The following is a 26,724-nucleotide window of genomic DNA, read 5'->3' as shown; positions in this document are numbered from 1 at the left end:
TACCAAAAAATTTTTTAAAAAATACTATGAGCAACTATATACCAATAAATTCAACAATCTGGAAGAAATGTATAGTTCCTAGAAGTATACAATCTTCCAAGGCTGAATCAAGAAGAAATAAAAACGGGCAGCTGATTGGCTCAGTAGTTAGAGCACAGTGCTCATAACACTAAAGTTGACAGTTTGATTTCCACATGAGCCAGTAAGAAACAACGGCTTGAGCTTGGAGTTGAGCCACCGGTGGGCGGCCAGTTTGTTTAGTGGTTAGAGCACAGTGCTCAGAGCACAGTGCTCACAACACCAAAGTCGCCGGTTCAATTCCCACATGGACCAGTGAGCTGTGCCCTCCACAACTAGATTGGAAACAACGACTTGACATGGAGCTGATGGGTCCTGGAAAACCACACTGTTCCCCAATATTCCCCAATAAAAAAACAAAGAAACAGACACTGAACAGACCGATTACGACTAATGAAATTGAATCAGTAATCAACAAGCACCTAAAAAACAAAAGTCCTGGATCAGATGGTTTTACAGATGAATTTTAACAAACATTCAAAAAGAATTAACACCTATTCTTCTAAAACTATGCCAAAATCCAAAAGGAGGGAAGGCTCCCAAGCTCATTTTATGAGGTCACCATTACCCTGATTCCAAAACAAGAAAAAGGCATACAAAAAAGGGAAACTATAGGCCAATATCCCTGATGAACATAGATGCAAAAATCCTGAACAAAATATTAACACACTAAATTCAGCAATACATTAAAAAGATCATAAACGATGATCAAGTAGGATTCATTCCTGGTGTGCAAGGTTAGTTCAATATCTGCAAATCAAATAACGTGATACGCTGCATAAACAAAATTAAATATAAAAATCATATGATCATATCAACAGACACAAAAAAAGCATTTGACAAAATTCAGCAGCCATTTATGATAAAAACTCTCAGCAAAGTGGGAACAGAGAAAACATATCGCAACATAATAAAGACCACATATGACAACCCCACTGCTAATATCATACTCAATGGGGAAAAGCTAAAAGCATTCTCTTTAAGATCAGGAACTAGACAAGGATGCCAACTTTCACCACTTTTATTCAACATAGTACTGAAAGTTATAGCCACAGCAATTAGACAAGAAAAAGAAATAAAAGGCAAAGCATGGGAAAAGAAGTAAAACTGCCATTATAGATGATATGACAGTATATAGAGAACCCCAAATATTCCACCAAAAAACTATTAGAACTTATACATGAATTTAGTAAAGTAGCAGAATACAAAATTAATACTCAGAAATCAGTGCATTTTTATTCACCAATAATGAATTATCAGAAAGAGAAATTAAGAAAACAAGCCTATTTAAAATTACATAAAAAAATAGGAATAAATTTAATTAAGAAAGTAAAAGATCGCGACTTCCGGAAAAATGGCGAAGTGAGGTGAGCCTCTGTAAAGCTCCCCTGGAATTTACAAAGAATCGAACAACAAAACTCCACAAAGGACTCCCTGCACAGCAGACAGGCAACACGAAGAGGCTCACTACCGACTGAAATCACCTACAGGTGGGAGATTCGCGCGAGTGGAGGGAGGAGGAAAGGGAGAAGCTCGCGGAGACGGAACCGCACGGGCGCAGGACGCAGACCTAGCTCAGTGCGCCGAGCTCGCTGCTTCCCGGAACTACCGCAGCTGCGGGAGATCGGACTGCTAGGGCTCCGCCAGGGCTCCACAGGGCTGAGGGGACAGCATATAACACGACTAAACCCAACGCTCACGGCAGAGACCTCGGAGAAAAGACTGAGGGAAAAAGGCTGAAAACGGTGGTTTAAGCCCTCACTGCCGAGCAGAGAAGAGAGCCTTAGGCACTGAGACTAGCCGCCCCCTCCCTCCCCTCCCAGAGCTCGCCCCGCCCCCACCTGCCCGGTGCTAGAAGCGAAACAGTAGCAGTGTCAGATCAAAACAACAGAAAATTTGCTGTTTTGAGAACTGTGGGCACAAACACAAATTCACAGCCCAACTAGTTCCAGCAAAGAGGAGAGAGCTGTGGAAGCAGGACCGGCTGTGGTGGTGGTCGCCGCCATTGCTCTGGGCCACCTCTCACAACTCACCCCGCCCCTGACCCCACCTATCTGGGCGGATCCCTGCAGGAGTAAACAGAACTGCTGAAATATACGGGCTCTGAATCAGCAGCTGGAAGAGCTTTCGAACATCAAAAGCTCTCCGCATACCCTCCGGGACACTGCGCCCTGTGACCTAGACGAACTATTAACAGAGGAGAAGCCCGTCTCCCAGGGAATCCCCCCATTGCGTGAGAAGTTGGAATAGTGCAGAGAAAACATAGCACTACTGTGTGGGAGAAGAAAAAAAGTTGCAGTTGGAGAAATAATAAAACATTCTACCAACAAGTACTGGCAAACAAAAGAAAGACCGCTTTCTATCAACCTGTTGCAGAAGTCACTCCTGTAGATGTCTAGGAAGAGAAATAGTAAACCAGTAATCGCCATGAATAACCAAGGCAACAAGATAGCTCAGAAAGAAAGTGAAAAATCTCCAGAGAAGGCACTTAAAGATACAGAAATATGTGACTTAAATGACAGAGAATTCAAGATTGCAGTTCTGAAAAACTCAACGAGATACAAGAAAACACAGATAGGCAGTTAAAGGAACTCAGAAACTCAATCAAAGAACAGCATGAGCATTTTACGAAAGAGATTGAAATCTTAAAAAGAACCAAATAGAATTTCTGGAGATTAAGAACTCAATAGAAGAAATTAAGAATGAAATAACCAGCTTAGGTAGTAGAGTTGACCAGATGGAGGAAAGAATCAGTGACATCGAAGATAGAAACCTGGAAATGACACAGAGAAGAAGAAAGAGACTTGAGACTTAAAAGAAATGAAAGAACTCTACAAGAACTTTCTGACTCCATCAGAAAGAGCAATATAAGAATAATGGGCATACCAGAAGGAGAAGAAAGAGAGAAGAGAACAGAGAATATATTCAAACAAATTGTCGATGAGAACTTCCCAAATTTGTGGACAGAACTGGACCCTCGAATCCAAGAAGCAAATAGAACACCTAGTTACCTCAATCCCAACAGGCCTTCTCCAAGGCACATTGTATTGAAGCTGTCTAAAATCAACGACAAAGAAAGAATCCTCAAGGCAGCCAGGGAAAAGAAGACGGTAACTTACAAAGGAAAGCCCATTAGATTATCATCAGATTTTTCAGCAGAAACTCTACAAGCCAGGAGGGAGTGGAACCAAATATTCAAACTATTGAAAGAGAGAAACCATGAGCCAAGAATAATATATCCAGCAAAGATATCCTTTAGATATGAAGGAGGAATAAAGACCTTTCCAGACATACAGAAGCTGAGGGAATTTTCTAATACACGACCTGCACTACAAGAAATACTAAAGGAGGCTATACGACCACCATCAACAGGGACAATTTGTGGCAACCACAACTCAAAAAGGGGGAGAGTAAAGGCCTGAACCGGAATATGGGAATGGAGAAAGTAGGCGTGCTGAAGAAAACGGAATACTCTAAATATCAAACTTTCTTTTACATAAACTTAAGGGTAACCACTCAAAATAAATCCAGAATTGAAATATATACGAAATAAAAGAAGAAACAGAGGAAAACATCATAGAATACCACCACACAGAAATAATAGACAACAACAAAAAGGCAAAGAAACAATGGAGACACAGCCTTACCAGGAAACTAAAGATAGAATGACAGGAAATCCTCACATATCAATAATCACCCTAAATGTAAATGGACTGAACTCACCAGTAAAAAGGCACAGAGTAGTAGATTGGATCAGAAAACTAAACACAACCATATGCTGTCTCCAAGAGACACATCTCAGCTACAAGGACAAGCATAGACTCAAAGTGAAAGGGTGGAAATTGACACTCCAAGCAAATGGTACCCAGAGAAAATCAGGTGTAGCCATAATGATATCAGATGAAACAGACTTCAAGGTGAAAAAGATAACAAGAGACAAAGATGGACATTTCATAATGGTGAAGGGGACTGTACAACAAGAAGACATAACAGTCATCAATATTTATGCCCCCAATCAGGGAGCACCGAAATACACCAAGCAACTACTAACAGAACTAAAGGGAGAAATTGACCAAAACACAATTATACTAGGGGACTTAAATACATCATTGACAGCTATGGATAGATCATCCAAACAGAAAATAAATAACGAAATAGTAGCCCTAAATGACACATTAGATGAAATGGACATAATTGACATTTATAGAGCACTTCATCCTAAAACATCAGACTATACATTCTTTTCTAGTGTACATGGAACATTCTCAAGGATAGACCATATATTGGGACATAAAATCAGTCTCAACAAATTTAAGAAGATTGAAATCATACCATGCATATTCTCTGATCACAAGGCTTTGAAATTGGATATCAACTGTAAAAAGAAAGCGGAAAAACACAAATACATGGAGATTAAACAACATACTTTTAAAGAAGGACTGGGTCAAAGAAGAAATTAGAGGAGAGATCAAAAGATACATAGAAACAAATGACAATGAAAATACATCCTACCAAAATTTTTGGGATGCAGCGAAAGCAGTTTTAAGAGGGAAATTTATCTCATTACAGGCCTATCTCAAGAAACAAGAAAACTCCCAAATAAATAACCTCATGTTACACCTTAAAGAACTAGAAAAAGAAGAACAAGTAAAACCCAAGGTCAGCAGAAGAAAGGAAATAACAAAAATTAGAGCAGAACTAAATGAAATAGAGAACAAAAGACAATAGAAAAATTAATGTGACAAAGAGCTGGTTCTTTGAAAAGATTAACAAAATTGACAAACCCTTGGCTAGACTTACTAAGATAACAAGAGAGAAGACACTGATTAACAAAATCAGAAACGTAAAAGGGGAAGTTATCACGGACACCACAGAAATACAAAGGATCATCCAAGAATACTATGAAGGACTATATGCCACCAAATTCAACAACCTAGAAGAAATGGACAAGTTCTTAGAAACATATAGCCTTCCAAGGCTGAACCATGAAGAACTGGAAAATCTAAACAGACCGATCACCAGTAACTAAATTGAATCAGTCATCCAAAACCTTCCCAAAAGCAAAAGTCCGGGACCAGATGGCTTCACTAGTGAATTCTACCAAACCTTCAAAGAGGATCTAATACCAATTCTGCACAAACTCTTCCAAAAATTGAAGAAGAGACAGTACTCCCTAACTCATTTTATGAGGCCAACATTACCCTGATACCAAAACCTGGTAAGGACAGCACAAAAAAGAAAACTACAGACCAATATCTCTGATGAATAGCGATGCAAAAATTCTAAATAAAATTCTAGCAAATCGAATACAACAATGTATTAAAAAGATTATTCATCACGACCAAGTGGGGTTCATCCCCGGGGCACAAGGATGGTTCAACATCCGCCAATCCATCAATGTGATACATCACATAAACAAAATAAAGGACAAAAATCACATGATTATATCAATTGATGCAGAAAAAGCATTTGACAAGATACAACATCCATTTATGATTAAAACACTTAATAAAATGGGTATAGAAGGAAAATACCTTAACATAATAAAGGCCATATATGACAAGCCCTCTGCTAATCTCATAATTAATGGAGAAAACCTGAAGCCCTTTGCTCTACGTTCAGGAACACGACAGGGATGTCCCCTATCACCTCTGCTTTTCAACATAGTGTTAAAGTCCTTGCCAGAGCAATCAGGCAAGAGAAAGAAATAAAAGGCATCCAAATTGGGAATGAAGAAGTTAAATTATCACTCTTTGCAGATGACATGATGCTATATATAGAAAACCCTAAAGACTCCACCAAAAAGCTATTAGAAACAATCAACGAATACAGTAAAGTTGCCGGCTACAAAATCAACGCACAAAAGTCCATTGCCTTCCTATATACTAACAATGAAATCTCAGAAAAGAAATACAAAAACAATTCCTTTTGCAATTGCAGCAAAAAGAATAAAATACCTAGGAATAAACTTAACCAAGGATGTGAAAGACCTATATGCTGAAAACTATAAGACATTTTTGAAAGAAATTGATGAAGACACACAGAAATGGAAAAACATTCCGAACTCAAGGATTGGAAGAATCAACATAGTTAAAATAGCCATGTTACCCAAAGCATTATACAGACTTAATGCTATCCCCATCAAAATCCCAATGGCATTTTTTAAAGAAATAGAACAAAAAATCATCAGATTTGTTTGGAACCACAAAAGACCCCGAATAGCCAAAGCAATCTTAAGGAAAAAGAACAATAATGGAGGTATCACACTTCCTGACTTTGGCTTGTACTACAGGGCTACAATAATCAAAACAGCATGGTATTGGCAGAAAAACAGACACATAGACCAATGGAATAGAATTGAGAACCCAGAAATAAAACCACATAAATATGGACAGATAATTTTTGACAAAGAAGCTAAAAACATACAATGGAGCAAAGACAGCCTCTTCAATAAATGGTGCTGGGAGAATTGGATAGCCACGTGCAAAAGAATGAAACTGGACTGCTATTTGTCACCATGTACCAAAGTTAATTCAAAATGGATCAAAGACTTAAGCATAAGACCTGACACAATAAACTGCATAGAAGAAAACATAGGTACTAAACTTATGGACCTTGGGTTCAAAGAGCATTTTATGAACTTGACTCCAAAGGCAATGGAAGTAAAAGCTAAAATAAACGAATGGGACTATATGAAACTTAAAAGCTTCTGCACAGCAAAAGAAACCATTGACAAAATAAAGAGGCCACCAACTGAATGGGAGAAGATTTTTGCAAACAGTGCCTCCGATAAGGGCTAGTATCCAGAATATACAAGGAACTCATGCAACTCAACAACAAAAAACAAACAACCCAATTGAAAAATGGGCAGAGGACTTGAAGAGACATTTCTCCAAAGAGGACATACAAATGGCAAATAGACATATGAAAAAATGCTCAACATCACTAATCATCAGAGAAATGCAAATCAAAACCACAATGAGATATCACCTCACCCCAGTCAGAATGGCTATCATCAACAAGACAAATAGTAACAAGTGTTGGAGAGGCTGTGGAGAAAAAGGAACCCTCATACACTGTTGGTGGGAATGCAGACTGGTGCAGCCGTTATGGAAGGCAGTGTGGAGGTTCCTCAAAAAATGGTAAATAGAATTACCATATGACCCAGCAATCCCTCTCCTGGGTATCTACCCAAAAAATCTGCAGACAGTTATACAGAAGACAAGTTTGCTCCAGTGTTCATTGCCGCTTTGTTTACGGTGGCCAAGACATGGAAACAACCAAAATGTCCTTCGATAGATGAATGGATAAAGAAGTTGTGGTATATATACACAATGGAATACTATTCGGCAGTAAGAAAAGATGATATAGGAACATTTGTGACAACATGGACGGATCTTGAGAGAGTAATGCTGAGCAAAACAAGTCAGACAGAAAAAGCAGAGAACCATGTGATTTCACTGATATGTGGTATATAAACCAAAAACAACAAAAGAACAAGACAAACAAATGAGAAACAGAAACTCATAGACACAGACAATAGTTTAGTGGTTGCCAGAGGGTAACGGGGGCGGGGGTTGGGGGGGTGGGAGATGAGGGTAAGGGGGATCGAATATATGGTGATGGAAGGAGAACTGACTCTGGGTGATGAACACACAATGGGATATATAGATGATGTAATACAGAATTGTACACCTGAAATCTATGTAATTTTACTAACAATTGTCACCCCAATAAATTTAATAAAAATAAAAAAAATACACCGAAAAAAAAAAAAAAAGAAAGTAAAAGATCTGTACTCAGAAAATTATAAAACAGTGAAGAGAAAAATTAAGGAAGATACAAATAAATGGAAATATATCATGCTCATGAATAGGTAGAACATATAGTTGAAATGTTCATATGACCCAAAGTAACCTATAGATTCAATGCAGTCCCTATCAAAATAGCAATGGCATTTTTCACTGAACCAGAACAAGTAATCCTAACATTTATATGGAACCATAAAAGACCCCGAATAGCCACAGCAACCCTGAGAAATAAGAACAAAGCTGGAGGTATCACACTATCTGATAACAAATTATTCTACAAGGCTCTAGTAATCAAAACAGCATGGTACTGGCATAGAAGCAGACACATAGACCAATGGAACAGAATACAGACTCCACAAATACATCCATGCCTATATGGTCTTTAAATATATGACAAAGGAAGTAAGGATTTACACTGGTGTAAAGACCCTTTTTAAATAAATGGTGCTGGGAAAACTTGACAGATACACGCAAAAATAAAATAAAACTGGACCACCTTCTTCCGCTATATAGAAGAATAAATTCAACATTACAGACATAAATGTAAGACCCCAAAACATAAAACTCCTAGAAGAAAATATGGGAAATAAACTCTCAGACATTATTCTTAGTGATACTTTTACTGATATATCTCCTCAGGCAAGTGAAACAAAAGAAAAAATAAACAAAGGGAGTACATCAAACTAAGAAGTTTTTCACAGCAAAGGAAACCATCAACAAAACAAAAAGACATCCTAATGATTGGGAAAGATATTTAACAATGGTACATGTGATAAGGGGTTAATATCCAAAATGTATAAAAATCTCATACAACTCAACACCAAAAATAAAAAAATACAACCAATCCAATTAAAAAATGGGCAGAGGATCTGAAGAGACATTTCTCCAAAGAAGACATACAGATGGCAAATAGACATATGAAAAGATAATCAATGTCACTAATCATTAGAGAAAAAGTTGGGGTAGCCATATTTCTATCACACAAAATAGACTTCAAAACAAAGGCTATAATAAGAGACAAAGAGGGACATTACATAATGATAAAGGGATCAATCCAACAAGAGGATTTATAAACAATTATGTATCCAACATAGGAGCACCTAAATATAGAAAGGAAATATTTATAGACATAAAGGAAGAGATTGACAGTAATATAATCAAAGTAGGGGACATTTACACCGCATTGACACCAATGAGTAGATCTTTCAGACAGAAAAATCAAGAAGGAAACAGAGGCCTTAAATGACACAGTAGATCAGATGGATTTAATTGATATTTTGAGAGCATTTCACCCACAGCAACAGAATATACATTCTTTTCAAGAGCACATGGAACACCAAAATAGACCCCATGTTACGCCACAAAATAAGTCTCAATAAATTCAAGAAGACTGAAATCATATCAAGTGTCTTCTCTGACCACAATGAAATGAAACTAGAAATCATTTATAAGAAAAAAAACTGAAAAACACACAAACACATGGAGGCTAAAACACACTACTAAATAATGAATGGCTCAACAATGAGATATAGGAAAAACTAAAAAGACATCTTGAGACAAATAAAAATGAAAACACGACTCAAACACCCCTCAAACAATCTAAACTTACACTTAAAGAAACAAGAAAAAGAACAGCAAAGCCCAAAGTGAGTAGAAAACAGGAAATAATAAAGATCAGAATGGAAATAGTCTAAAAAAATATATGAAAAATTAATGAAATTAAGTGCTGGTTCTCTGAAAAAATAAACAAAATTGATAAACCTTTAAACAGACTCATAAAAAGAGAGAGATAAATTTCAATACATTCAGAAATGGAAGGGGAAAAGTGACAACTGACACTACAGAAATACAAAGAATTATGAGAAAATATTATGAACAACTAACTAAATGCCAACAAATTGGACAATCTGGAAGAAATAGATAAATTCCAAGAAACATACAATCTTTCAAGATTGAATCAATGCACCCAACATAGGAGCACCTAAATATATAAAACAGATATTGACTGACATAAAGACAGAGATCAACAGAAACACTATCATAGTGGGGGACTTCAACACACCTCTGACAACAAAGGACAGGTCTTCCAGACAGAAAATCAATATGGAAACAGAGGTCTTAAATGACACATTAGACCAGTTGGATTTAATCAATATTTTCAGAGCATTTGACCCCAAAGCTGCAGAATACATGTTCTTCTCAAGCGCACATGGAACATTTTCCAAGACAGACCACATGTTAGGCCACAGAACAAGTCTTGATAAATTTAAGAAAACTGAAATCATAGCAGTTGTCTTCTCTGACCACAGTGCTAACAAATTAGAAATCAACTACAGGAAAAAAACTGGAAGACACACAAATACATGGAGGCTGAATAACATGTTCTTAAATAATAAATGGGTCAACCATGAGATCAAGAAAGAACTCAAAAGATATCTTGAGACAAATGAAAATTCGACGACCCAGAATCTATGGAATGCGGCGAAAGCAGTCTTAAGAGGGAAATTCATAACACTGCAGGACTACCTAAAGAAACAAGAAAAATCACAAATCAGCAGTTTATCCTTACATTTAAGGGATCTGGAAAAAGGACAGCAAAGTAAGTCCAAAGAAAGTACAAGGAAGGAGATAATAAAGATAAGAGCAGAAATAAATGAAATAGAGACCAAAAACACAATACAAAAGGTCAAAGAATCCAAGAGCTGGTTTTTAGAGAAGATAAAATCGACAAACCTTTAGCCAGACTCATAAAAAAAAAAAAAGAGAGAGGACCCAAATTAATAAAATCAGAAATGAAAGAGGAGAAGTGATAATAGATATCACAGAAATACAAAAAAATTTAAGAAATTACTATGAGCAACTATATGCTAATGCTAACAAATTAGACAATCTGGGAGAAATGGGAGAATTTTCTAGAAGCATACAACCTTCCAAAGCTAATTCAAGAAGAAACGGAAAACCTGAATAGACTGATTACTACCAGGGAATTACTACCAGACGGCTTTACAAGTGAATTTTACAAAACATTCACACACACACAAAAAAAGATTATCACCTATTCTCCTCAAACTATTCCAAAAAATCCAGAAGGAGGAAAGGCTCCCAAACACTTTTTACAAGGTGACTATCACCCTGATTCCAAAATCAGACAAAGACATTACGAAAAAAGAAAACTATAGGCTGATATTTCTAATGAACATAGATGCAAAAATCCTCAACAAAATATTAGAGAACAGAATTCAGCAATACATTAAAAAGATCATACACCATGATCAAGTGGGATTCATTCCTGGTATGCAAGGTTGGTTCAACATCCACAAATCAATTAATGTGATACACCACATTAACAAAATGAAAAATAAAAATCATATGATCATATCAATAGATGCAGAAAAAGCATTTGACAAAATCCAGTGCCATTTATAATAAAAACTCTTAAGAAAGTGGGAATAGAGGGACCATATCTCAACATAAAAAAGGCCATATATGATAAACCCACAGCTAACATCATACTCAATGGGGAAAAGCTAAAACCATTCCCCTTAAGATCAGGAACAAGGCAAGGTTGCCCACTTTCTCCACTTCTATTCAACATAGTTCTGGAAGTTCTAGCCACAGCAATCAGACAAGAAAAAGAAATAAAGGGCATCCAAATTGGTAAAGAGGAAGTAAAATTGTCATTATATGCAGATGACATGATACCACATATAGAGAACCCTAAAGACTCCACCAAAAAACTATAAGAACTGATAAATGAATTTAGTAAAGTAGCAGGATACAAAATAAATATTCAGAAATCATACCAATAATAAAATATCAGAAGGAGAAATTTAAGAAAACAGTCCCATTTACAATTGCTTCAAAGACTATAAAATACCTGGGAATAAATTTAACCAAAGAAGTAAAAGAGCTGTACTCGGAAAACTATCAGACACTGGAGAGAGAAATTAAAGAAGATAAAAATAGATGGAAACACATACCATGCTCATGGATAGGAAGAATTAATATTGTTAAAATGTCCATACTCCCTAAAGCAATATACAGATTCAAAGCAATTCCTATCAAACTATCAAGGACATTTTTCACAGAAATAGAACATACAATCCTAAAATTTAAATGGAACCATAAAAGATCCCAGATAGCCTGGGCAATCTTGAGAAATAAGAACAAAGTGGGAGGCATCACGGTACCTGACATCAAATTATACAACAAGGCTACAGTAATCAAAACAGCATGGTACTGGCATAAAAACAAGACACATAGATCAATGGAACAGAATAGAGAGCCCATGAAAACAAAAGCCTATGTGGTCATTTAATCTACAACAATGGAAGCAATAATTTCTGGTGGGGTAAATAGAGTCTATTAAATAAATGGTGCTGGGAAACCTGGACAGATGCATGCAAAAAATGAAACTTGATCACCGCCTTACACCATATACAAGAATAAATTCAAAATGGATTAAAGACTTAAATGTAAGACCTGAAACCATAAAACTCCTAGAAGAAAACATAGGAAGAAAGTTTACAGACATTACCCAGAGTAAGATTTTTACTGATATATCTCCTCAAGCAGGGAACTAAGAGAAAAAATAAACATGTGGGATTACGTCAAACTAAAAAGTGTTTTCACAGTAAAGGCAACCATCAGTAGAAGAAAAAAGGATCCTACTGATTGGAAGAAGATATTTGTCAATGATATATCTGATAAGGGATTAATATCCAAAATTTATAAAAAAACTTACTCAACTCAACTCCAAAATAACAAACAACCCTTTTTAAAAATGGGCAGAGGACATGAAGAGACAATTTTCTAAAGAGGACATACAGATGGCAAACAGACACATGAAAAAATGCTCAACCTCACTAATCATTAGAGAAATGCAAATAAAAACCACAATGAGATACCACCTCACTCCCGTAAAAATGGCTATCATCAATAAATCAACAAACAACAAGTGCTGGTGAGGATGTGGAGAAAAGGGAGCCCTTGTGCATGTTGGAAGGATTGCAAATGGGTGCAGCCACTATGGAAAACAGTATGGAGGCTCCTCAAAAAATTAAAAATAGAACTATCTTACACCCAGCAATTCCACTCCTGGGTATCTATTCAGAGAAATCCAAAACTCTAATTTGAAAAAATTTATGCACCTCTATGTTTACTGCAGCACTATACACAATAGCCATGACATGGAAACAACCGAAATGTCCATTGGTAGACGACTGGATTAAGAAATTGTGGTACATTTATACAATGGAGTATTACACAGCCATAAAGAAGAATGAAATCTTACCATTTGCAACAACATGGATGACCTAGAGAACCTTATGTTAAGTGAAATAAATCAGACAGAGAAAGACAAATATCATATGATCTTACTTATATGTGGAACCTAAAGAAAACAACAAATGAACGAACTAATCAGAAACAGCCTCAGAGATATAGAGGAAAAACTGAGGGTTGCTAGATGTGGGGGGGTGGAGATGAAGGAGAAAGTGAGGAGTTAGAAAGCACAATTGGTAACCATAAATTTGCCATGGGGATATGAAAGTCAGCTTGGGGAATATAATCAATAATGTGAAGATTTTGTAGGGTATCCGATGGACACTTATTAGGGAGACCACTTCATGGATGGTGTAGATACCTGATCACTGCACTGTACACCTGAAGCTGAAGCTGAATAATAATGTCAACTATATAAATATGTCAACTATAATTTTATATATCTATATATACATATAATATATATATTATATGTATATATTATATGTATATATATAAAATTATAGTATACATATATATATATATATATATATATATATATATATATATATATAAGTAAATATATATATACACACACACATATATATATACACACACACACAGTCACAAGAAGTGGAGTACAGCATTAGGGAATGGAGATAGAGAAAATGTAACAGCTGTAGGTGATGTCAGAAGGGTAGTAGACTGGGGGAGGGAGGTTATCACTGTGTGAGGGATATAAAAGCACTGTATGAGGGATATCACTGCACTGTACACCTGAAGCTGAATAATAATGAATGTCAACTATAATTTTATATATATGTATATAAATATATATATATACACACATATATATGTGTATATATGTGTATATATATGTGTGTGTATATATATATGTGTATATATATATGTGTATATATATATATATATATATATATATACATATATACACACATACACATACACACACACAGTCACAAGAAGTGGAGTACAGCATTAGGGAATGGAGATAGTGAAAATGTAACAGTTGTAGGTGATGTCACAAGGGTAGTAGACTGGGGAGGGAGGTTATCACTGTGTGAGGGATACAAATGACAAATGTCTAACTATTACATTGCTTTGTATACCTTAAACTAATAAAAAATTAGATAAAATAGACTGAATCAAGAAGAAACAGAATATTGTAATACCAGTTTATGCTGTCTAACCCCTTCCCCTTCTTCCTCATCCCCACCACCCTCCCTTCTAGCAACCATCAATTTTTCCTCCATCTCTCTGAGACTATATCTATTTACTTTGCTCATTTATCAGATGTTTAGATTCCACATATAAGTGAGATCATATAGTATTTGTCTTTATCTGACTGACTTCATTAACATAATGTTCTAGGCCTATCCATATTGTTGCAAATAGCAAGATTTCATTCTTCTTTATGGCTGCATAATACTCCATTGTATAACTGTACTACAGTTTCTTAATCCAGTCATCTACTGATGGGCATTTGGTTGTTTCCAAGTTTTGGCTATTGTAAATAGCACTGCAATAAACATAGGGGCGCATACTTTGTGAGGGGTGAAATGTCTGTTTCATTGCTTTGTACACTTGAAACTAATAATAAAAAAATAAGTGAATAAAAAAAAAAAAAAATGAGGAGACTAAAAAAGGAAAAAACAAGAAAAAAAGCCAGTCAGGTTATTTATTATATACTCCTTTACACAGAAAATTCATTTCTAAAATGGCAATACTCATAACGTGCCCTACATGGGAGTTTTATAAAGATTAAATAAAGTAATACTATTCAAACAAAAAAAAGAGAAGAAACAAAAATCTGAACAGAATGATTACTACTAATTAAATCTAATCAGTAATCAAAAAACTCCCAACAAACAAGTCCTGGACTGGATGGCTTCACAGCTGAATTTCACCAAATATTCAAAGAAGAATTAGCATCTATCTTTCTCGAATTATTCCAAAAAATGCAAGAGGAGGCAAAGTTCCCAAGGTCTTTTTATGAGGCTACCATTACCCTGATTCCAAAACCAAAGACAATACAAAAAAAGAAAATTATAGGTTGCTATCTATGATGAACATAGATGTAAAAATCATGAACAAAATATTAGCAAACTGAATCCAGCAATACATTTAAAAGATCGTACACCATGATCAAGTGGGATTTAGTGTTAAGACGCAAGTTTAGTTCAATATTCACAAATCAATTAATGTGATACACCACATAAACAAAATGAAAGGTAAAAATCATATGATCATATCAATAGATGCATCAAAAGTGTTTGAAAAAATCCAGCATCCATTTATAATAAAAACTCTCAGCAAAGTGAGAATAGAGGGAACATACTTCAACATAATAAAGCCCAAATATGACAAAATCACTGCTAACATCATACGGTTTGGAGGTTCCTCAAAAAATAAATTCGCTTCTGGGTATTTATTAGAAGAAATTCAAAACACGAATTCGGAAAGTTATACACAGCCCTGTGTTCACTGCAGAACTAGTTACAATAGCCAAAATATGGAGGCAATCTCGGTGTCCATCAATAGATGATTAGATAAAGAAGAGGTGATACATAGCATATACAATGGATTATTACTCAGCCATAAAAAAAGGATGAAATCTTATCTTTTGCGACAACATGGATGGGCTGAGAGTGTATTGCTGTCAGTGAAATAAGACAGACTGAGAAAAACAAATACCACATAATCTCACTTATATGTGGAATCTAAAGAATAAAATACACAAACAAACCAAACAGAAACAGACTCAAATACAGGGAACAAACTGATGGTTGCTAGAAGGGAGGGGTTTGGGGATCTGGGTAACAACGGTAAAGGGATTAAGAAGCACAAATTGGCAGTTACAAAATAGTCATGGGGATGTAAAGTACAGCATAGAGAATATAGTCAATAATGTTGCAACAACTATGTATAGTACCAGGTGGGTACTAGACTAACCGGGGGGGATCACTATATAAATTATAAATGTCTAACAACTATGCTATACACCTGAAACTAATATAAAATAATATTGAACATCAACTGTAACTGAAAAAAATCTTTTTAAATAAATTAAAAAGCTTAAAAGACAGACAATAACAAGTGTTATGGAGGATGCGAAGAAATTAGAAGCTTATACATTGCTGGTAGAAATATAAAATGGTGCAACTATTTTGGAAAACAGTCTGATAATTCCACAAAAAGTTAAACATAGAGTTAACATATGACTCAGTAATTCTACTAATTCATATATATCCAAGAGAACAATACAGGAAACCCCCTTATGACACGGCACTCTATAACACGGTTTCGCTCTAACACGTTGGAGAATTGGAGAAATCCCCGAACAACACGGAGCTTAATAAGAGCTTTTAAGAGCAAAAGATATCTCATTCGAAATTAGGGAAATCCCCGAACAACACAAAACGCAATAAAAGCACAGTAGTGATGACAAAGAAAACATTATTTAGTACATATTAATACTCTATACTTTTGGTGAAAATTGCTTTAATAAAGATATTTCTCTTAATTATAAAAATATAATAGTATGTTTTTTTAATTTTTAGAACCTAATACCCTTTTTTGCATTAAATCTTTGTTTCATATAACACGGATTCGCGTAACACGGCATTTTTAAGTAACCTAACAACCATGTTATACGGGGGTTACCTGTAAACATATGTTCACACGAAAACTTGTACACAGATATTCACAGCAGCATTATTCATTACAGCCCCCAAGTGGAACAACCCAAATGTCCATCAATAGATGAATGGATGAACATAATGTAGTATTCATTCAATGGAATGTTATTCAGCTATAAAAAGTAATGAAGTATTGATACATGCTGCCACATGAATGAACCTTGAAAACATTATGCCCAGTGAAGGAGTCCAGTCATAAAAGGTCACATATTTTATGATTCCATTTATATGAAATGTCCAGAACAGGCTAATCCATAGAGGCAGAAAGTAAATTAGTGGTTGCCAGGGGCTGGAGGAATGACTGCTAATAGGTATGATTTTTCTTTTTGGGGTGATGAAAATGTTCTCAATTTACATAATAGTATTAGTTGTACAACTTTGTGAAAATAGGAAAAACGTCACTTTAAAAGGACGTATACTTTAATAGGATGAATTTTATGCTATGTGAATTATAATTCAGTAAAGTTGTTAATTCATACAAATAAAAAGAAGCAGTTAAAACTACAAATATAATTTTCTAACCTAAAACTTACATTTTCTGTGAGGCTCATGTTTTCTTTGCTGACATTTAACATCATTGTCATGTAAGCCAGATTTATGCTGTAGAGCTACTTGACTTATTTCTTGAGGTAGAACTGCAACCTGAAAGTTAAAATTTTTACAAATGATTTAAACAAACTCTTAATATTGTAACTAGACCATTACTACAACGTTTAATAAATATTTTATTATTTTTATAAAAAGGAGGTAACTCATTAGAAAAAAAAGGAATGAAAAAAGGTATAGAGAATTTTAAAGAAACACTCAAATTCTACCACCCAGAAATAACCATCATTAACTAAATGATCATCACTTGATTAGACATTTCTCTCTGCATCACTTAGATAGCAAGATACATAGAAAATTATCATTTTACAAAAATGTTACTTTCAATAGGAAAAGTTAAATCTAATTTTGCTTGAAGTTAATACAGAAACTAAAGAACAGATTAAACTTTAGGTACATGTTTCTTCATAACAGAAATACCAGCTTCTAAAGATTCCTCTAGATTTGCTTCAAAATAATCCTACCGCTGGAGTGGGTGGGGCTGGGAAATGAGTGGGTGTTACAGAAGACATGTGCAAGGTAAGCGAGGAGTACCTATGGGCTCATTATACTATTTTCTTGACATCATTATTTTTTAAATTTCCACTGAAAAGTTTTTGAAAATTCATCATTTCTGCCTCTGATATCAAAGCTGAGGATTAGTCCTTCTTCATCCCTTCTCTCAATACATGATTTTTATTAACTAGTATTTAGATTCTCAAGGTTTTCAAATGATGGAAGACTGCTATCGGACAGCAAGACTGATTATAAAGTTCCAGTAATAGAGACAGTGCAGAAATGAACAGAATTAGCAAAATGATATGAGTAAGTTTCATCTAAGATCATATCATATCCCATTGTTTTCTGATAGAGAGAAGTGGCCTGAAGTTAAAAAGATATAGCTAACTTGCCACAGTTACGGTGGAAGAAACAAAAGCAGAGGCTGTAGATGTTCAATACAAATGTACTATTTCATAATCTTGCTTTTGGTGGGCCCTATTTATTTTCTTCTGAGCACAGACAAATGAACACTGGGTACAAAGGCACATCGTGTCCTTGTTGACACGCTTGAAAACAGCTGTGACACACCCCAGTGGGAAGGCGGGTCAAAGGGGCACAGATGCACAGAACACTGAGGATTCTTCCACCCTGAAGGGTCAAGAAGACCTTTCTGTCTGCATAGCACAATAGCTGGTGGAGTTTGGCCCACAGAGGTACATTATGGGGACTGTGACTCTAAGGAAGGGAATTAGAACATCAGGATTAACAGAGACTGGCATGAACAAATATTGTGTGTTAAGTGTCTATTATGTGCCAGGGATGGTAAGATGTACTTTGCAGCCATTATCTTAATGTCATTATAACAACGCTATAATCATAAAAATGCTATGGTAGATTTTTATTCCATTATGTAGATGAGTAAACTGAGGTTCAAAGTGATAATTTGGTTATAGCATTAAATAATAGGAGAGCTGGAATTTCAGTTCTTAATTCATTCCAGAGAAAACATATGCCATAAGTTCAATTAGAAAGAAAACATTCTAGCTTTGAGTATAGTTTTTTGGGTTGTTTTATTTGATATCTAAATAAAGCTATTTGTGTCAGTCACGTTGTCACATTTTGCCAATAAAGGCTTAAATTTTTTTTGAAGATTTTTTTTTAGAGCCGTTTTAGGTTCATAACAAAATTGAGAGGAAGGTCCAGAGATGTCCCATGTACCCCTGGTCCCCACACACGCAGCCTCCCTCACAAGAGTGGTATGTTTTTTACAATTGATGAACCTACACTGACATATGACTATCATCCAAAGTCCACAGTTTACACTGGGATCATTCTTGGTGCTGTACCATCTGTGGGTTTGGACAAACGTAAAATGACGTACATCCACCATTATAATTATAGCGAGGATGAAAAAGAGGCTTTGTAATAATATCTAACTGAAAGTAACCTCACAGGGTGATCTGATTATAAATTCCTAACTGGGCAGCTTATGGTGGGTAGTATGCTTCACGCCTGGAACTTTCCTAATAAAAGATTATTTTTGCCTTAAGCTAAGCCCTGTCCATTGTTTCTGTGCATCTAGGTTAACACACCTTTGAAATGCCTCTTTTTCAGATCCCTCAGAAGTGTAACCACCCTCAAGAAAGCGTATAATCTTATCCTGTAATCTAATCATAAGTATTTCCCGGTCTTGCTTTCTCCCGCTTTCATGTAAGTTTCCTTATATTCCCTCCTTACTTTCAAATGCATAAAAGAAATTGCAAACTGTCATTCTGGGGAGCATCTCGGATCTTGCTTCCTGGCATGTTGTCAGTTTGGCTCAAATAAACTCTTATAAAAATTCTTTACAGGTTTGGACATTTCTTATGTTGAGAATAGTATCATGTAGAGTATTTTTCAGTATCCTAAAAGTATTCTGTGCTCTGCCAGTTCATCCCTCCTTCTCTCCTTAACCTCTGGGAACCACTGACCTTGTTACTGGTTCCATAGTTTTGCCTTTTCCAGAAGCTTGAATTTTTTTTTTTCATCATGTTGAGTTTTCCAGAATTTGTTCATCGGATGAGTATCAGGCTGCTTTTTAATGTCTCATGGATATAAGTGTTATGTGTGGTGGCTCCTAATTCTTGCAACATATAGGAGACGAAACACTGGAGTATTCAACTGATATAAATAAGGAAATAGCAACCAATAACAAGAGATGCATGCAGAAGATTCTTAGGAAATATGGCATCAAAAGTTGAGTTCCATCTCAAGGAAACAGGTGGTAACATGACTAGTAGATTTTAACTGACCCTTGGGGAAATTTTGGTAGTGAGAGAGGAAAGGCATCCTAAGTGGAAGGAACAAGAACAGATAACCTGAAATGAAAATTATCTGTGGGAAAGGGAAAGTAAAGAGACCAATCTGACTGAAACAGACCATTTTACCAAATAATTGGACATACTTTATATAAGAATTAGGTAAGGTTAAATTATAAAAGGTCTAATTATTAGTTTGAGTTGAGGCTAAATTCCAGCAGTACTAAACAGGGAGCCCCATTTGAATAACACTATTTTAGGGCTAGAAAAGACCTCTGAGATGATCTAAGTCCAATAACTTACTTTTATACATAAGTCAAAGAGGACCAGGGAAATCAGATTTGCTCTATTTGAGTCACAAAACCTGATTTCCTGATTCTGAGTCCAATAGCAGATTTATCAAACCACACTGCCTCACGGCATAAACTGAGTTCAAACTCAGGAGCGCTAATTAATTATTCTTTATCTAATTATTCCACAGGGCCAAGACAAATTAAAGGGTCTTTAGGAAAGACCCTTTCCTAAAGACAGTATTACGTAAGAAGAACTAGAAAAGAAAGAGAAGAAACAGGAGACAGAGACAGGAGGTTAATCAGGCCTGGGATGACGATCTAAGGTCCATTTGTGGGAACTGAGTAAACGGTTTGGGGTTTCATTGTAAAAAAATATTACAGAGAAAGAGTAAAAATACACACACACACACATACACACACACACACACACACACACACACACACACACACACACACTCAGAGGGTGCCAAAAAAATGTATACACATTTGAAAGGAAAAAACTGTATTAAAATTGTAGTACTCAATATATACCGATAACAAAAGATGAATACAAGTCACAAGTATACTTTTTTTGGCCATATATACATATACATATACATATTCTCAAATTCTATGTCCAGTTTGGACATCTTCCATGAGCTACATACTCAATGGCCAACTCCACATCTTCCCTTAAACGTTTAACATACATCTCAAACTTACCATGTTCAAAACTGAACTCTTGATCTTCCTCCACAAACCTGCTTGACCTGCAATCCTCCCCACTCAGTTAATAGCCATTCTAGCCTATTAGTTACTCAGACCTTAAGAGTCACATCCTTTAATCCATTCTTTCTCTTTTACCCCCAGATTGAATTCATCATCAGCTGACAATCCCTTCCAAATATGTCTAGAATTTGACTACTTCTCACAGGCTCCTACTACCCTGGTCTAAGTCCTTATCAACTCCACCTGGTTGATTTCTGTAGTCTCCTAACTAATCTGTTTCCTACCTGGTTCCTCTACATCCTGTTCTCAAAATAGCAGGCAGAGTGATCCTATTAAAATATAAGTCAGATCGTTTTATACTGCTGCTCAAAACCCTCCACTGATTTCCCATCTCACTGCGTAAAAGTCAACGTCTTTATAATAGCCCAGAAGGTCCTGCCTTGATATCAACATGTCACTTCTCTATTACATTTCCTACAACCCACCCTACTAATTCATCCATAATGGTCTTTTTCTTCCTTGAGTATGCCAGGATCGTCCCTCTAACAGGGCCATTGAATTTGTCTGGAATATTCTCCTCTGATATCTATATACCTTACTCTTCATTTCATTCAAATCTTTGCTCAAATTTCACCTGACAATTCCATTTAAAACTGCAAAACCTCCCCTTTAGCCCCTCAACATTTCCTGTCTTCTTCCCTGCAATTTTTCTCCAACGTGTATATTTTGGTCTAAGATAGCATGTAATTTACTTATCTTACTTATTGTCCTCTCCTTCAAGAACATTAATTGTATGAGGCTAGGATTTTTGTTTAAAGCTATATTCTCACTGCATAGAACAATGCCTGGTACATTCAATAAGTATGTGTTGGATGAACGATAATAAAGCCCTCCTGAAGAACGAATGAGTGGTTAGCAGTACCAAATACATTAAAGAGGAAAAGAGGGTTTGAAAATCTGCACACGGACTATATTTAGGTAGAAACGATTTATGGATGATATAAGGAAACTTTATAATAGCACATTGGCAGAGAGACCTGTGCACTTTGTCACTCTCACTTTTTATATTTATTTCAGTCATTCCCTTTGCTATTTTCCCCTTTCTAGCTCTGACAACACCACCATCACTGGCGTCCCTCAGGGTGCAGGCTACTGGTTTATAAACTTGACAGAATATTCCCTCTTGACCTAAGCTAAGAAGAAAGGTCAGTAACCTGCAAAAAATGTAGTAGAAATTCATTCCTGTTCTCTTTTGTTTTCTTTGTCTACCTTTTTCGCAGAATTTCTTTCCTTTTCTTGATCGCTATCAGGGAATGTGAATTTGCTCATTCCTCTTTAAGAATACCAACTGCCAGCATAAAGCTATACATTCAAGTGGAAATGAATAACTTAATGAGCACCATTTAGGCCTTTGTTGAGTTTGAAATATAGTTATTATGATTGTGTAAACAACTAAAAAAATCCAAAACTGACTTAAAAGAAAAATGGTCTATATTTTCACTCACTGGTCAAAAAACTTATATATGGCTGAACAGAATTATGCAAATTCATGATCAAAACTGTTATTTCTCTGTGAGATTTCAGGAGAACAAAAATCATTACATACCTGAAAAAGAAATATAAAATTAAATGTCCATCAAACAAGACATACTAACCTTTTCTTGTAGAGCTGGCTGAAAGTGTGGAACCTTTCCAGATCCCTGTAAGGACTGCCAAATGTTGCAAAATTCATCATCATCTTTAGTAAGTATCTGGCAAAGCAAAATAAATTTCTTAAGGAACAGAAACATTAAAAAATAAAGCTTCATATGAAAAATCAAATAATTTATTCATCAAAATTATTTAGCAGTAAAGAGGATGTTTAATTTTCATTATATGAAATCTCATTTCTTTTTTTCTGGAGCTCAGTATAGGCATCATAAAGATACTCTATTGGAGTGAAAATGGCTTTCTTCACTCCATCTGTAATTGGTTTTGAATGGTTTTATTGAAAAGCATTTGAAGCATAACAAATGCTGTAAAAGATTATACTGAATCAATATCCCCACCAACAGACTCTTTTTGTCTTCCAATGTGCTGATATATTATCCCATTTACACTAACATCTAATGATTTTATTTTTAAAATCTCCATCTTACACAAAAGCAATCTAATAGATTAAAAATGAGCTATTACTTATGGGGAATTGTTTTCATATAGTTTAAAACTCTGGAAAAAACATGCACCAAAATTTAACAGTGGCTACCTATGAGACTTGAGAGGATTTTTGCTTCTGTTTCGTTTGTTATTATCTACTAATCTGTGTTTTCTAATTAGTCATAATCCAAACATTATTTGGATTAAAAAGTGTGGTTAAGATTTGTGGCCATGGAATTAAATAAAGTAAAGTGTCTCACACAAAACAATTTGATTTTTGTCACCGGGAAGATGAAATAAAGGAAATCACCCATGAGTTACATGGTGGGAACTTAAAAATTGCTTCTGATAAACATGATATAGTCCTCTTTTATCTTTCAAATTAATGTTATTTTATAACAGATAGCATAGGACATTTGGCTTATATAAAAAAAGTTTAAATGTTAATTTCAAAGCAAATGTATAAAGAGAAAAAAGACATTCTCAAGCTAATTATTATATAAATAAATATCTTTCTTCTTTAATATAACTGTAATCTTATAACTAGGTACTCATAGAATTCTATCAATAGCATTCTTTACTAGCCTATTAGTTTAAAACAAATCTGGAAGTGACTCGAACCAAAACTTTTCTAAAAACTAAGTCAAATCAGGTTTCCATTTATAGTCAGCTTGTGATTTCTAAAGGGGGTAGAGAGAAATTAAAGACTAAGAGTCTTACTTGTGTAGGAACAAAAAGTGATTGCGGGGAATGGTTCAGGCCTCCCAAATGCCCACACGAAACTGACGGATTTGAGCTATAGTGATTCACAGCTGGCTGTGGTTTCACAATGGCTGTCAACTTCTGATTTCCAGTTTCAGCACGACTCCCATGAGAAAGGTTCACCAAGGCACTCGTTGGCAGCCGATAACCCCTACCAGGCGAGCATCTAAAAACAAAATCAGGGTCAGAGGGAAATAATACTAAACGTGCTATGGAGAAGAATGAGACAATTTGGGGGTGGACAGTCCATAATCCACATTAATAAATATTACTTTTAAATTCAGTAGAAGAACTCGAAATCATAGAAAAATCTCAGGTTATAAGATGATGCATTTCAGAAGAGTTTCTAAATAGACTAGTCAGTGCTACCACATGGGGAAAAAACTGTTCTAGAGGTGTAGTTCTTTGTGTAGGTGTTCGTATGTGTGTGGGTTAGTTTGCCATCAGGCGGCCTGCAACTTAATAGCTGAGAATGACTACAAGTTTATGAATTAAATGTCAAATTCGTTAAAAGACTGTGGTTTGTACAGTCTGGGTTATGAAAGCCCAGGAGCTATCCAAGTGTGGAGCCATTCTCAGTATGGCTTTAAGTATGGCTCTATCTCTGTGACAGGGCAAATGTTAGCTTTGATCACATTTGTCTCCAGGTACATTGTTGAGTCCAGCCGTTTGTTAATCCCATCTTAAAGTTCTAGACATGGAAAGGCTTAAGAGATAAATATTTGTGATTTCTTTCCTTCCTGGCCCAGATAGAAGTGTTAGATATTAAAATAAGCCTTCTCTTGTCAAAACTTTTGAACGCTATCACCTACATTTTTTCTCTCTGAGAATATAATTTTCTTATGTTGCAAGATCATGGAGAAGTAGCATTATTTAATGAGAAATCTTTGTAAAATTTCCAGAAAATATTTTTGTGAGAACGATAACTATAGATTCTGCATTATAGAAATGAACGTACTATAGACAAGTAATTTTTTTACAGCTCTCTATCAGTCAAGAAATCCATTGCTTCTACCTAGAAGGGGAAAAAAAGACACTGAGAAAAAAGTTAATGACCACAAAAATAAATTTTCAGTTATTGGGTTAAGGTTATTGGTAACCAAACATTTCTGTGAAAAATAAAATCACATATGGGATCCGGACTCTGCTGCTGCATTTGAAGAGTACAAACAGTAAAGTCTTTGGGTAAGAGGCACATTCAAATTGCAAAACCACAATAAATGCATTCTGAGGGTGATCACTTGCTATAAGAACTAAAAATTGTGATTTTATGCAAAGAAGTTAAGAGACTAATCAATTGTTTATTTTAATTACCTACTAATCACAACAGAGAAGAAAAAGAAAAACTTGGCTAAATTTAGTTAAGTTTTCCAGCCAGTTTCTATTTAAAATTTTTTAAAAAAACTTTCGGTGTGTTAATTGTTTATTTTTCAATTACAGTTGACTTACAATATTATATTAGTTTCAGATGTACAGCATAGTGATTAGATATTTATATAACTTATGAAGCAATCGACCCAATAAATCTAGTACCCATCTGACACTATATAAAGTTATTACAATATTATTGACTATATTCCCTATGATATACTTTGTATTCCCAGGACTACTGTGTAACTACGAAATTGTATTTCTTAATCCCTTCCCCTTTTTCACCTATGCCCCCAAACCCCTCCCATCTGGCAATCTCAAAATGTTCTCTGTATGAGTTAGTTTGTGTTTTATTTGTTCATTTTTTAGATTCCACAATAAGTAAAATCATATGGTATTTGTTTTTCTCTTTCTGACTTATTTCACTCAGCATAATATCCTCTAGGACCATTCAGGTTGTTGCAAATGACAAGATCTCACTCTATTTTATGGTTGAGCAATATTCCACTGTATATATGTACCACATCATCTCTTTTTTTTTTTTTTTTTTAACGATTTTTTCATTGGGGAAGGGAAACAGGACTTTATTGGGGAACAGTGTGTACTTCCAGGACTTTTTCCAAGTCAAGTTGTTGTCTTTTCAATCTTAGTTGTGGAGGGCGCAACCCAGCTCCAGGTCCAGTTGCCGTTATTAGTTGCAGGGGGCACAGCCCACCATCCCTTGCGGGAGTCGAGGAGTCGAACCGGCAACCTTGTGGTTGAGAGCCCGCGCTCCAACCAACTGAGCCATCCCGGAGCTCAACAGCAGCTCAGCTCAAGGTGCTGTAGTCAATCTTAGTTGCCGGGGGTGGAGCCCACCATCCCTTGCAGGAGATGAGGAGTCAAATAGGCAACTTTGTGGTTGAGAGCCCACTGGCCCACGTGGGAATCGAACTGGCAGCCTTTGGTATTAGGAGCACGGAGCTCCAACTGCCTGAGCCACTGGGCCAGCCCCCACATCATCTTTTTATCTATTCATCTACTGATGGACACTTCTATATCTTGGCTATTATAAATAATGCTGCAACAAACATATAGATGCAGTTATCTTTTAAAATTGGTGTTTTAAGTTTCTTCAGATAAATACCCAGAAATGCAAATATTGGGTCTTTGTCTCGTTATAGCCTTTGTTTTCAAGTTTATTTTGTCTGATACAAGTATTACT

General features: G+C 35.6%; 1 protein-coding gene across 3 annotated transcripts in view; it reads right to left on the bottom strand.

Moving 5' to 3' along the window:
• Nucleotides 1–26,724, bottom strand: part of XRN1 (5'-3' exoribonuclease 1) — a 162,350-nt gene that overhangs the window by 24,707 nt on the left and 110,919 nt on the right. For all 3 annotated transcript variants that reach the window (XM_019753579.2, XM_019753581.2, XM_019753580.2), the window contains exons 31-33: nucleotides 24,108–24,315; nucleotides 22,907–23,002; nucleotides 17,401–17,509 (exon numbers count right to left, since the gene is read on the bottom strand). In XM_019753579.2, the coding sequence (XP_019609138.2) occupies nucleotides 17,401–17,509; nucleotides 22,907–23,002; nucleotides 24,108–24,315 (413 nt within the window). The remainder of the gene's footprint in view (nucleotides 1–17,400; nucleotides 17,510–22,906; nucleotides 23,003–24,107; nucleotides 24,316–26,724) is intronic.

Source organism: Rhinolophus sinicus, linkage group LG01, assembly GCF_036562045.2.
Source record: "Rhinolophus sinicus isolate RSC01 linkage group LG01, ASM3656204v1, whole genome shotgun sequence".
NCBI classification, from domain to species: Eukaryota; Metazoa; Chordata; class Mammalia; order Chiroptera; family Rhinolophidae; genus Rhinolophus; species Rhinolophus sinicus.
This window is presented reverse-complemented; position numbering and strand designations above follow the sequence as displayed.